Here is a 14,263-nt window from a genome sequence, read left to right as displayed (position 1 = left end):
TCACTGTGCAGCCCTGATTTGTCTATTTCTGCTAAACTGTTTTATTACGTGATTTTCTGCAAAAATATATCACCGAATGAAGTTATTTAACTGTTGTATATTAGGTTTATCGACTACTTTAAATTCCTTTGAATACAATGGATTTTCAAAAAACCCTAATCATGCATTTTGGGGTCACGTACCCGTCACTAAATCCGTCAGTGAGCCATATTCAGAATTGGGATTGGACCTACAGTTTAAAGTGGGATCCGAACCACTGTGCCATGTGCCTCCACCGAGTATCGAACCCGAAACCCCTTGATTAAAAGAAATTAGTAAGATGGTATGCTCAAGGCATTTTTATGCACAGTAATTTGCAAAATAGGGCGAATTTGGAACTTTTACCCGATTTTTAATGTTTCTCGAGTATGTATACAAAATAACACGAAAATCAGAAATTTGAATTTACGTCAGTGTTTGATGATTGTTTAACGAATGTTTTGTGCAGGTATCTGGCATTGAGACAAACCACACGGTCCCACCAAAAAAAAAAAAAAAAAATGCTTCTAATTTGAAAATTTTCAGATATTAATCTTGCAATGAAAGAAGAAATTAATATATGTTTCTTACTGAATGCTAAGTTGAATAGCCATGTTTTAAGTCGAACAAATTTTCATTGAAGAATCTTCTTTTGTAATTAACAAGGAATAATATGTTGATTAATTGAATCATATCACTTAAGTTATGTAGTGATTTGGTGTTTTAAGTCCACTTTATGCACAGTAAGGCTAATCGCCACTGGACCTACAGTTTAAAGTAGTACCACTGCGCCATCGGAAGGCCCCAAGTTATGTAGTAAGTACAAAGGGCTAAGAATTATATATACACTGAAAACTCACAATTTTACTACGTTTTTAAAAAAGTAAATTCGGGAAAAATAACATAAAGTGAGGAAAACGTTGACCCTTTATTTTTTTCCTTAGGAAAACTCCAAAACTCATAGACCTAATAACATTAGGTTATTATGTACAATATGCAGGAAGTATTATATTTGGAATAAAATATGAAATGTGTAAAATGAACCACAATTTAAGAATGAGAATAAACTTGTTAAATATCTATACATGGTATACGGTTTTAAAAATCGTAGATTATTATTACGTGTTGTTTTTAACGACCTAAAATATTTGTTCGGTATTACTTGTGCAGACAAAATGAAGGTATAGGATAATAAAGAGAATATGTATAACACAGGGGTACAGAAAAAACTTAAAAGAATTTAGACGCTTCCCTTTTTCTCACGAGGCAGTTTTTCTTTTAAATATGAGGCAAGATAGCCATGAATCCAACTAAGATGAAGCTACACATTTTAAAATATGATATTAAAACATTTAATTAATAAAATATTGAAAGAACAGTAATTAATTCTTGCACCAGAGTGGCATTCCTAAAGGAGGCTCAACTGTTAACAGCATGGATAACTAAGCAATACATTTTAATATATGGCCAGACTCTACCATATCGCCGCAGATTTTAAGATTCGGCTACAGTGAAAAAAATTATAATGGCATGTTTATTATTCTGATACCCGTGATACAGAAAACACACGAACATTTAAAAAAAACATACTCTCGTTATTTTTTTTAAAAGAAAATAATAGAAATTTCCATAATGAACTTGAAACATTAGCAAAATACTTATTTTCTAGAATTGAATTTTATATATATATATATATATATATATATATATATATATATATATAATATGTGTGTGTATGTGTGTTATTATTATATGTAAAACCGTCTGAAAACATAGAAACATCGTTTTGGTAACTATATATAGTGCAACAATGAAACGATAACTACTATTTGTTCCTTAATAAGTTCATTTTATTTGCCTAAAATTGTATTTCAACGTACAATAGTGTTTCTTTTCAACATCAGTTCTTACTTTTTAAGAAAAAATCACAGGGACTTTTCTTGAGCTTCATAATGAATCACAGACTTCGTTTAAAGTATATAATAAGTAGCAGGATACAGTACAATGGATTACAAAATGTTAAAGATTTCAAAATTGTATGAAAAAATACAAAATACATATTATATATATAGAGAGAGAAACTACAAAATTTAAGATTAACATTGGAAATAGGGTCTCAGTTCCATACACTACTGGCAAATTTCACAATCTCACCAAATGCCAACCCTTTGCTAAATATGCAACACAATAGCAAATCGCCACTGCTAAACCTTGCTTTTGTACTAACAAACTCTTTAAGTACAACATGAAAGACAATGGTAACAGTGAAAGAAAATGTTTCGTATAAAATCCTTCCTGCAACATCGTTGCAATATAATCTCAAATAACATGAATAAAAAACATAGTAACATACCAGCATGCCTAACCTATAATGCTCTGAAACGTTTTCTTCTAATATTCACCTTTTCAACTTATCTAGAGCAAAAAGGTTATGTTGGTACCTCTAAAGCTAAATCTATCACAGACCATATCTTTCTGTTATAAAGTATGCTGTTGGATTTCAAATACAACAATCCTGGCCAACATTTAACAACAATCGCATTAACAATATGATTTTGGAAAGTATCGACAATGTAGCGTGCTTGTAAAATATGCATTCATGAAAAGCAGGGTATAAGATTTTCTGTAATGTTTTGCACTAAGTGGTAGCATATTTCATTAACATTAAACCATAAAAACAATGCTAAAGACATTTCTAATATCTAAATTCCAATGCTCTTGTACTGTTTGAATATTCTGTAAAGTCAACACAAATTATAATTATAATGAAATGTTAATAACATTCTGCCATTTTTAAGGTAATGCTTACTAACATTGAACTGGGGTATAATAATATGCATCATTTAAGTTTTATATCCATGTTGGCAGTTAGTGTTGCCCACGGGACGAGACGGGACAGGCTTTCAAAAATTCGAGACGAGACGAGATTGACCATGTGTCATAAGACAAACGAATATTTTCGAGACGGGACAGCATTTCCACGAGACTCCACGAGACGAGACAGGCCAAAGTCTCGTCTCGTGGGCAACACTATTGGCAATGCTTGAAATAGAGGGGGATGCAGGGGCTGATATCCCCCAGCTAAGAAAATTTACACATGATAATGTTATATGTTATATGCTACACCATAGGAGGATTTTCCTCTCCAGTTAACCCCAACGCTCGATAAAACATACCCCGTTTAAAATTTTCCGCTTCGAGCGCCTATTATTGCATTGTATAAAATTATTTGGCACCAGAAGACTTGCACGAGAAAATTATGACTAATATATAATTTTGTTCCAAGAAAAATTTTTGTTAACTATGTTAGTTTTGTGCTATCAACAATGACAAAACTCTAATAACACTCGCAATTTTTGCACTAATTTTCTATGAGCAGTAATGTTTGAATCTATGTAATGTACTGCAGTTTGAATAGGCACCATGCATATATTTTTACTTGAACCTTTCGGACAGGACTCTTGGAAAACCATCAATCCTAGGCAAGCCCAGGAACCTAGCGGTTCCTTTTTTGGTAAGAATGAGACAAGGGGACATTACTTAACCCTTCCTGCTTTCCATAAATAGCTGGCTAACAAATTGGTTCCCTAACCAATCAAAGAGTTTTAAAGAGAGCAGCTTTTACATAACATTTTTTTCTTCTGAAAGACAAGTTGCTATTGTCTGTACATACTGAGATCATATGGAAGCAAGATACATTCAAAATATCTTAAATCTACGCATAAAAAAAACTACAAAGACTTAACATCAATAATTCAAACTATATAATAATGTATACACTACCAGAACACTTTGCCATAACTACATATATAGGAAATGTATTACTTTAACTATAAAAAGTTGGTAATATGACTATTCACTCAGTGGAGGAACTACTGGAATATTCGAAGTAATAAAATATATATGTGTATATAAAAAGATTTGTTGGATACTAAATAAAGTAAATGCAATAAAAATATACGACTTTCTTCTTGCAATTTAAAGCTCAAGTACTTCTTGTATCTTAAAGCAGGAATTAGTAGAAAGGTTTTAGTTCTTTCATTCATCAATCTTCCACAAAAAAACTACAGCATACCAAAAGGTATGTATACTTTACAGCTCAACTTGTAATTGACTTTGTTGCAGGTGATTTACCAACGCCTAAAGTTTATTTTTCTTTGTCAGGTAGCCTATTGAATAGGATAGTGCACCACCGCATCACACTGGGTCTTAGACGGGAGATGTCCTGGACATGATATTTCCAGCACGTTGGATTGAAAGAGATGGTCCAATTACATGGCCTTCTAGATCCCCTGACATTACACCCCTGGACTTTTTTTGCGGGGCTATGTCAAAGACACAGTATACAGCACTCCTGTCATCGATCTTGATGATTTGAAGGCCAGAATAAGGGCTGCCATTGCCAGAGGTGCGCATGTTGAAGTGGACTAATACACAATAAAACTTCATGCGTTGGTAAATCTAACGGGGGCATGGTATATTTCTTTGTCAATTGCAAGTTGTGCTGTAGGACATCAAAGCTGTAAAGTACCTTTAGGGACACCCTGTATTTCTGTGATATAATTACACTGCCTCCTCATGTGGACTGTGAGATGAGATCAATTGTGGATTGTTGCGAGGCTAAACCCTTCACCAAGGCCTCCACATTGTTTGCGGTTGGGGATTTGGCCGTATGGGAATGGGCCTCACCGTCATCAGAAGGCCAGTCATTGGCTTCATGAGATCCTGGGCACTCGGGGTGCAAGACATTGCGTAACTTCCGGTCTCGGCCTCTTTGTGGATCGACCTGTGCTGTTTCCAGGATGTCTCTGCATTGTGACTCTGCGTTGCAGGCGGCGGGGTCAAAGGTGAGACAGGTGGAGAGTATGGTCTCTGAGCAGGAGGAACCTGAAATAATGAGAAAGGAAGTGATTAGTAATTGAGGCAATGGGAAGAAAAAGTAACTAGCAGAATCTTTGTCTGGTGAGGTTGATTGTACCCACAAACATGCATATTGCAAATTCCAGATACATTATCTTACTAAATAACTATGACAATTAGGCTGAACCTTGTCAATGCTAACTACATCGAGAAGGTCCCAAACCAACTCTTTACTATACTGCTAATCAGGGTTGTTAAAAGGTCCACGAACCCATAAATTCTAATGGGTTCTATTGGGTTCCGCTGCAAGACCCGAACCTTGTTCTCGCACAATTGAAATTCCGTCTACGTTGCTTACGGTATTGTTTCATTTCAATTCGAAACTTGGACCCTATTTAAATTGATCCGGAAATAAGGTTCCTGGACCGAATTTAAACTGATCTGGAAGAAAGGTACTTGGACCGGAATTGAATTTTTTAAAAAATCCTGGACTTTCAACAACCCTGCTGTTATAGTTACACGAGTGTATGCACATGTATTGCTCAGCAAATTGTCCATGACTATTGTCATTAATTTTTCTCTTATGAGTTTTTAAAGGCTGTATAGGGATAGAAAAAACTAATACATATTAAGGCGCAAGCCCCTTTTTCTCAGGAGCCAACTAAGAAATCCATGAATCCAACTAAGATGAAGCTACACGTTCTGAAATACGATCTTAAAACATTTAATTTATTAATTAATACAAGATTGGATTAAAAATAATTCTTGCACCGGAGTGGCCTTCCTAAAGAAGACTCAACTAGTAAAAGCATGAGTAAATAAACTATGCAATACATTCTAATATAATGCCGGACTCTACAATATCGCCGGAGATTTAAAAATTTGGCTAGCAACAGTGAAAAAAATTATAATGGCATTAAAACATTAAATAGCACATACTGTACTCGTTATTTTAAAGAAAGGTAATGGAAATTTCCATAAGAGAACTCGAAATATTAGAAAACTATTCTTTTAGCACTGAATTTGAAAATTCAGGCGCTATGGCGACCGGGCGTTCTGTATTTTTCTACCCCTGTTTGTTTGACGTTTTGCTTCAATTCTTGAAGCTCTCACAGCCCAAAAACAAAGCACGGTGATGGACGATTTGCTTGGTCATACTTATGCACCCCACTCTACACCCAACCAACGCAAAATGTAATGGTAGGTAAATTATTCATCACTACCTTCACTTAGTCTGTTTTCCAGAATGTGATGGTCATGTATTGAAATAAAAACGTAAATAAGCAGAGAGCAACAGCTACCTCGCATCCATAGAATTATATTTCTTAAAACAATGCAGGAAAACAATTGAAATAGCGGTTGACAATTTGCCTACTATTGTCTTTGCCATTGGCTGCACAGTGGGATCCATGAGTAATACGGCGCAAATTGTCCATGACTATTTTCATTAATTTTTCTGTTACATCCTATGTGTTTTTAAGCGATCGATTGTTATGTATGCTGGTGCGGAAGTTGTCAACAGCTTGTTTTAAGTTTTCTTTTAATTCTTGAAGCTCTTATTGGGTCAAATAAAGTGCACGGACATGCTTATGGACAATTTGCACGGCAATACTCACATGGATCCCACTGTACAACATTGAAATGCAAAGAGATTTCGATTCCTGTTTGAGCCGAAATCTTTCTAAAGCTTCCCAGTAAGTTATAATGTATCCAGTTGTTATAAATTGTCAGCACTTTGACAATTGCATCTTTACAATATACGGAAGAATCCATTACCAGAATACATGACCTGCATAACAGTAACTCATGTATAAAATAAACTGTGGTAAAGTAAATAATATTTGTAGCATCTCCTGAACAATAACTGTAAAATCATTACTCAATTGTTTCCTATGATAAAGGAAAATCTAATGTACTCAATAGTTAACTTAGATACCAGGTTGATTGGATTTAAGCGTCGCTTTTCTGTCACTTTTGGCTAATCGCGACGGTGAAGATGAGCGATGATGATGAAATTGATGCAGGGACACTCACAGAGAACATCCATGCCCAGGCCTGGAATCGATCCCGGGACCCGTAGCGTCGTGGAGCGCTGTGCTACCCACTCAGCCACGGAGGACGACAAGAGAAAAATTGTTACTTTAAATGACACTTTAAATGTGAAGTTTGTTTTTGTCCACAGATTATATCCTCTTTTTTGAATGTCCTCAAAATGAGTTAATAGTAGATATATCTGGATTAATGACTTGCTTTCCATCAAGTATAGTGTAGAAAATTGCTTAGTAAGTATTCACCGTCAAAAGAAAGGAAGAAAAGAGACATTTACCTGGACCGAAAGGGGGCTAAGCTGGGACAGCCCCTCCACGCACTGCCCCAAGTGGGACACGAGGCGGCTACTGATGGTGGCGTCCATCCCGGGCAGGGTGACCAGGTACTGGTAGGCCTCGGAGGCGCAGTGAGAGAACCCCGCGTGGAACCTGTGGGCATCTTCCACTGGGTCTCTTTGCTGGTGGATCTTGTGGAGATGTTGAACCGTGAGCTCCAGGATGTCAGCCTTCTCCAGCTTGTTCACGTTCTCTCCCTCCGACTGAAGAGCAGTCACCATCAGCTCCTTCAGCTCGTCAAGGCACCTGTTGATCCTCGCCCTTCGCTTTCTCTCCAGTAAGGGCTTCGTCACCTGGAGAAGAAAGACAAAACTTCAGTTGCTGGAAGCATCTTTACCACTTAATCAAGTTACATTAGTAATTTCAATAGCCTACATCCAGATCAACAGTTTATCTAGAATTTTCCATCTTGGAGGGTTTAAGTTCATATTTAAGGGGGAGCCAAAATGACCATATATTGGGCCTTTGTGAAAACTTCCAGGGGGGCTTTGAGGAAATGTTAAGATATGTTGATAAATCACTGCTCCAGATGAACCTTGATTTGACTCTTGCTATTTATCACCGTATTCTGCCACTTTTGACCAATCGCGACGATGAGTAAAGATATGATGAAATTGATGAAGGGACATTCGCGATGAACACCCATTCGAACCAGGAACCCCAAGAGTTGATCACATTACCAAATTTGCCTTTATAAGTAAAAATTTGGAACCAAAATTACCATAAACTGAGCCTTCTCGTTCAGGAAATTTTGAAGTGATATTGGGGGGAGGCGGTGCTGATGAACCTTGATTTGATTTTTGCTATTTAGCGTCGCCTTTTTTCCACTTTTGGCTAATCGCGAAGATGAGGATGAGTGATGATATGATGAAATTCATGAAGGGACAGTCACAAAGAACACCCATACCTAGAATGGGATTGGAACCCGGGTTCCCTGGTGTCGTAGCGCGCTGTGCTAACCATTCCGTCATGGAGGTCGGCCAATCATGAAGCGAGGATGAAACTGATGAAGGACCACTCACAAAGAATACCCATGCCTGGGCCGTAATTCGAACCCGTGACCCCCTAGCGTCGTAGCGCACTGCGCTAACCATTCTGTCACAGAGGTTGGCTCCAGATGGAAGCACTTATTGTGCTGATTGGCAATTAATTTTCTTTGGGTGTACCTCCTCCACGTTTCGTCTGGGTCATACACACACACATATTTGAATTGACAAAACACGTTTGTTGAAGGATTTCCGTGACCACAAAAAAAAATAATCGTAGCCTTTAATACAGTTCGTAATTTTAGCCAAATTATTTGGTAACTTTAAACAAATGTCCACGATTGCTAAAGACAACTGTTTTGATCTGGTTCAGGCTTGGAAGTGGACACAAATGAGATACACGCGACTGTACGAAGCATTATAGCTATATTTACATCATAATAAAATCTGAACACAAATATTAATAACAGTGCAGATTTCGCTGCCAGCCTTGTTGACGTAGTGATTAGAATATCGTGTCTCGAAGCCAGGGATCAAAGGATGAGAATTAATATTAGTGATGATAATATGGAGGTAATACTTTGAGCTCCTGGGTAGCTCATTGGATGCCGTCTTTGGTGCGAGTGGTCCCGGGTTCGATTCCCGGTGGGAGCTCCAAAACTTTGAGATCTGCTGGAGAGCAAAAGTAGAGGGATTCGGTCTCAAAAGACAAAAAACAGCGGCGATGGGGCTCGATGCGCCTGATAACGTCGTCGCCTTGTAATCAAATGGTCCCGAGTTCGAAACTCGGTGGAGGCATAAAGTGGTGCGGGTAACACTTTAAAGTGTAGATCCAGAAATCGGGCTGACTCGCAACATTCTGTTTGCGCCTTGGAGTTCAGTTAAGTTCCCATGTTCAGACCGGGCGGGAATCGAACCCAGAACTCCTGGCGTCGTAGCGCACTGGGCTAATCACTCAGCCACGAACCAACCGACTGCAAAGTTCACTCGAGATTGCATGAAACCGGATCGTGGTGCCGTACACAAAGCTCTAAATCGTTGGAGTTAAATAAATAATGTACCTGTCACACTATCGAGTTCTATTCTGACAAATAAGGACAATAAGAAAAGGCTATAGATAGGCACGCACTCTGCTTGATTTGTTAGTTCAACCAAAGCCTAATTGTCGCAGCTAACTTCTTTTGCACTTCTCAGACAACTTGAAGAAGAAGATAAAATTGGAAGAAGCCAAACGATCCTGCTACACAACTTCTAGATCATTCAGCACCTTTTCTTTTCTTTTTGTAACCACGAAAATTTCCCAGCCAACTCGAATCTACAGGAACAACGTAAGTAAATATCCATTGAATTCCATCCGAAGAGAAGCTGGCAAATGAGTGCCGTGAATGGAATTCCGAACCGGTTTTGGCCGGGAAAATGTGCTAAAACTGCGCTTATTTGTACAGCACCCTTCCCTTCATTCCTCGCCCCGCCTGTGCTTTGTTGACAAATGTAATAAAACTGGGTTTTTCTACCCTTTTTTCATTGTTGGATGTCGAGATGCTTACTTACTGGTTGAAACATTTAAACAGAGGGTAGAGAGAAAAAAAATGCCACATCGCCTTCTTCCTGTTTGATCAAGAGGACGAAAAAGGTCTCGACCGAGTTTCGCACTCAAAGGAGCCGAACTGTGTTGGAGCTACGGTCACTGCTCCAGAAGAGCCTATTTTTCGATATTTTGTTTTGTGTGTGTTGTGCTGTTTTTTGTCCTTGTGTGTGCTGAGTGCCTCTCTACAGCCTCAGCTTTTAACGAAAGTCAGAAGATTTCAATATTTTAGTAACACGTCACTACAATTATGCTATTTTATTTATGGTAAAGGGCTGGACCCCGTATAACGTGATGGGTGCAAAATAGCCTTTAAGTGCTGACGCACCCAAAAAATTAAAATTCAAAGGCTTACCCAGGATTCGAAATTTCATTTCATTCCATTCCTTGTTTTGACCCTGTCAACAAAAGGCTGTCGACCTTGGCCAACGTTCCTGTTTCTTGTAGCAAATCTCTATTCGTTCTATAATGTCAGTGAATTCAACAGTGACACGAACCTTCAACCTCTGGTTTATTAACACTCTACGTTAACCAGTACGCCACGGAGAGACATGGTCCCCTCGCATGGTGTAGTGGCTAAGGCTGTTTTATTGTAATCAAAGGGTCCTGTGTTCGATTGCCGGTGAAGGCATATTGCACAATGCTTCAGATCCCACTTCAAACTGTAGGTCCAGACCAGATTAGCCTAAAGTTTAAATGTTAGTGAATCGTTTGTAGCACGACCAAAAACTAAACTTGAGCTGTCATTTGGACTGCCCTCCAAAAAGATTCATTTCCTTGTTTTCCGTTTGCGTGCATATTCGTACACAAACAATGCACAAAACCTTTGGTATCATTTCTGTTAGAATCGACAATGGTGTCTAAATGTCCTCCGTGGCAGAGTGGTTATAACAGCGCGCTACGACGCCAGTGGTCCCGGATTCGAAACTCGGCTTGGGCATGGGTGTTCTTTGTGAGTTCTATTCAGTCAATTTCATCATATCATCTCTCATCCACATCTCCGCGATTAACCAAAAGTGGCAGAAAAGCCAAGTAAAATAAAGCAAATGAATCAATCTAAATGAACGTATGCAAACCGCTGTGCAATGTGGTAGAGAAGAGCAAAAGGAAATAAGAGGCAGAAAGGAGGTGAGAAGAAGAAGGGATGAAGCGAGTAAGAACAAGGGAAGGCAAAGAAAGAGAAAGAACGAGACAAGATAGAGAAGAAGAGAAGAGAAAAATTGGAGAAAGAAAAAAGAAAGGAAAATTTGTGAGTAAGAGGAGGAAGAGAAACAGTCTATATTCTGAAAAATTGACATCTGTTGAGAATTAATCTTACACGACAGGGGGTACCCATCCCCTTCCCTCCCAAAGTCTGACACACTACATTGCCCCTAAAGAGGCACCCTTTGCAGTCAAAAAATTCACGGAAAAAATTTAATTTATGCGAGTTACTTCATCACTTCATTAATTATCCACTCATCTCCGTCGTCGCGATTAATTCAAAGGTAGAGGAACGACGATAAACACTCAATAATCAATCCATCAACCCTCCCACCACATATCAAAGTTCAATTGCATTCGTTCCCCAGAAAGTTTCTGAAACGCGACTTTTGGGTACTTCTAGATATTTACGGACTCGTTACGTCACCGAAGTATTGCAAATATCAAAAGAAAGAAATCAAGGGGTTCCGGGTTCGATACCCGCGAAGGCACAGTGCACAGTGGTTCGGATCCCATTTTAAACTGTAAGTCCAGTCCTGATTAGCCTCTCTGTGCATAAAGTGGACTCAAAACAAAAACTTTTGTAAGAGCAATTCTAAAGAGGTGTAAAATTTCAAAATACAAACGTCAGCGTGGGTCTCTTAACCCCCACCTCGTCCAAAAGAGAAAAAAACGAGGGAGACACTGGGGTACATGGACCTGTAATAAGAAAGGACATTTCCAAAAATGTACTTCATTTCCAAGAATCACATCGATTTGTTTTTAATTCTGGAAAATGTAAATCTCCGGAAGCAGGAAAAACTATTTTTCTTGTATTTTAAGTTTTGTCAACAGAAAATTGACACTGAACTATTGTGGCTGAATCGGTTGTGCAGACGATATTGAGAGTGCTGCAACATCAGGGGCCCCGGGTTCGAATACCGGATGGGATTGCCCGTAATTTCTCGATTGTCGATAGATCGGCAGAACAATCAGAACCGAAAGAATGAGAATGGAAGAAGAGACAAGAAGAGAAGAGAGATTATAGTAATGAAGAGGAAATATAGGAGGGAAGAGGAAGAAAAGAGAGAAAGAATAGACAGAGTAGATGGTATAGAAGAGAATATGAGAGGAGATGAAGAAATGAAGAGAAGTGGAGAAGAGAGAAAAGGAGATGTAGAAGCGAGGATAAGAGAAGAATTAGACAAAAAGATAGAAGTGAACAGTAGAGAGGACATGAGAAGAGACAGTAGAGAGGATATAGGAGAAGAAAACAAAAGACGGAAGAGAAAATAAGATATATATGAGGGGAGGTAAGAGGAGATAACGAAGAGAGAGAGAGGAGTCAGAGAAAAAAGAAGTGAAAATTTGAGGACAGGAGAGAAATAAAAAAAAGATGAGAAGACACGAGATAAGTGATGTTTTAAAAAAAGACAAATTTTGGGTTCTGAATGTAGATTCCACTTTTGATCTAAATGACAGAAGATACATCCCAGAGTCCACGGTTGTTTATGCGCGGAGAGTACGGGGGCGTCGCCAAAGAGTGGGCTTTAACCCAACTTATAATCTCAGAATTTTCTAACAGACTAAATTACAGACACAGGCACAAAATAAAAGTGATAGAAAGAAATGCATAAACAGAGGAAGTAAGAAAAATTGGAAAGTAAGACAGGTAAAAAATAAGAAAATAAAAACCAGAGAAAAGTATAGGGAAGAACCGAGGATGACAGAGAGAGAGAGAAAGTAAAGGAAATGGAGAAACAGGAAGGACAAAGAGATGGAGAGAGAACACAAAATATAATAGAAACAGACGAAAGAGAGAGAAAGAAAGACAGGAAGAAAGTGATAGAGCCGACCCCGTGGGAGAGTGGTTAGAGTAGGGCGCTCCGAAACCAGGTCCCAGGTTTGAACCTTCGTCAAGCATTAATGTGCCACTGTCACAACTTCATCAATTTAGTATTCATCTTCGCTATTGACCCAAGATGTAAAGAAGCGACGTACAATAACCAAAATAGAAATAAATTAGAAATTATATTCATTGATTTGGTTTCATTTAATTCGCTTATCTGCTCATTTGACTAATCGCGAAGATGAGGGATGATAAGATGAAACTTATGAAGGGACGCTCGCAAATATGCCCAGGCCGGGATTCGAACTCGGGAACGCTGGTGTCGTAGAGGGCTGTGCTAACCGCTCTGCCACGGAGGTTGGCAAGAGAACTTTAGACTAAAGCCCATCTACCGAATGAAATTATACGACGAAGCTGCTGACAGCATACTGGTAAGTCCAATTTATGCACAGATGGGCTAATCGCGGCTGGAGCAACAGTTTAATGTGAGATCCGAACTACCATGTGCCTTCACCGTGTATCGAACCCGGGGTCCCTGGAGTTACAAGGCCTTTACCACTTTACCGCAAAGATACACTGTGCAAAAATATCTCTCGGCGAGAACACACTATTAGCGCATTCACATGCAACACACAAACGCACACGTAAACAAACACTTCGCCTTTTTTTAACGACTTACCTTCTTGTACTGCATCGTACGTGACACCGGTGTATGCTGCTGGTCTATTCCGTACGGCGACAACATCGCTGCGAACACGTGTGGGCGGGCAAAGGCTACGAACTACACTATCCCCGTAGCACACGGCAAACCAACTGCGCAGCCATGTTTGGGAAGGGGGTGGCTATATATAGTAGGACCAGGTGTGTGCTGGCCCCGTGGGAACCCCGTGCACAGCTACGTTCCCACACACCCCGGCACCTGTACGGTACCGCCCCCTCCACACAGGATTTTCACGGCGGGTATATTTCGCGGCGGCTGCTGCCGACACGCGGCTGTCCCCTCCCCCCTCTTCCTGCACGTCTTCTTCCGCGCATTTCTATTGGTTCTTTAGCGGCGAGGAAACGTCCTGGCCAAAAAGATTTGTCCTGGACCAGAGATGCCAACTCTAGCATATTGATGCTAAACCTAGCACAATTTATTTATTTTTGTTTATAATAAAATATTAATACTAAGTATCAATGATAGTCATAATTCATTATTATTATAGATCCTACCATAATTTATCACCGTTTAGCATAATTTCACGGGCCTCTCCGATGGCATAGCGGTAACCGTCGCCTGTAATCAAGGTGTCCCGGGTTTGATACTCGGTGGTTCGGATCCCAACTGTAGCTCCAGTCCCGATTAGCCTTACTGTGCACCAAAAAACTCAAGCATAATTTCTAGGCTGTTCGCAGT

The 14,263-nt window shown here is 39.2% G+C and overlaps 2 protein-coding genes across 2 annotated transcripts in view; both read right to left on the bottom strand.

Moving 5' to 3' along the window:
• Nucleotides 1–14,263, bottom strand: part of LOC145996058 (uncharacterized) — a 502,345-nt gene that overhangs the window by 76,560 nt on the left and 411,522 nt on the right. The window lies entirely within an intron of this gene.
• On the bottom strand, nucleotides 3,076–13,750 carry LOC145996056 (enhancer of split mgamma protein-like). The gene is made up of 3 exons (XM_083132273.1): nucleotides 13,544–13,750; nucleotides 7,205–7,555; nucleotides 3,076–4,905 (listed from the first exon to the last, which is right to left on the bottom strand). Exons 1-3 carry the CDS (start codon nucleotides 13,607–13,609, stop codon nucleotides 4,648–4,650), a joined length of 675 nt encoding a protein of 224 aa, XP_082988399.1. The 5' UTR covers nucleotides 13,610–13,750; the 3' UTR covers nucleotides 3,076–4,647.

This window comes from Lepisma saccharinum, chromosome 12, assembly GCF_977018435.1.
Source record: "Lepisma saccharinum chromosome 12, izLepSacc3.1, whole genome shotgun sequence".
Taxonomy (NCBI): Eukaryota; Metazoa; Arthropoda; class Insecta; order Zygentoma; family Lepismatidae; genus Lepisma; species Lepisma saccharinum.
The sequence above is the reverse complement of the archived record's forward strand: the minus strand, read 5'-3'. Positions and strand labels throughout refer to the sequence as shown.

Coding starts and splice junctions, on each gene's coding strand:
- LOC145996056 (XM_083132273.1), bottom strand. CDS start 13,609: ATGTTGTCGCCGTACGGAATAGACCAGCAGCATACACCGGTGTCACGT. Junction 7,556..13,543: donor GTACGATGCAGTACAAGAAG/GTAAGTCGTTAA, acceptor TTTCTTCTCCAG/GTGACGAAGCCCTTACTGGA. Junction 4,906..7,204: donor TTAGCCCCCTTTCGGTCCAG/GTAAATGTCTCT, acceptor TCATTATTTCAG/GTTCCTCCTGCTCAGAGACC.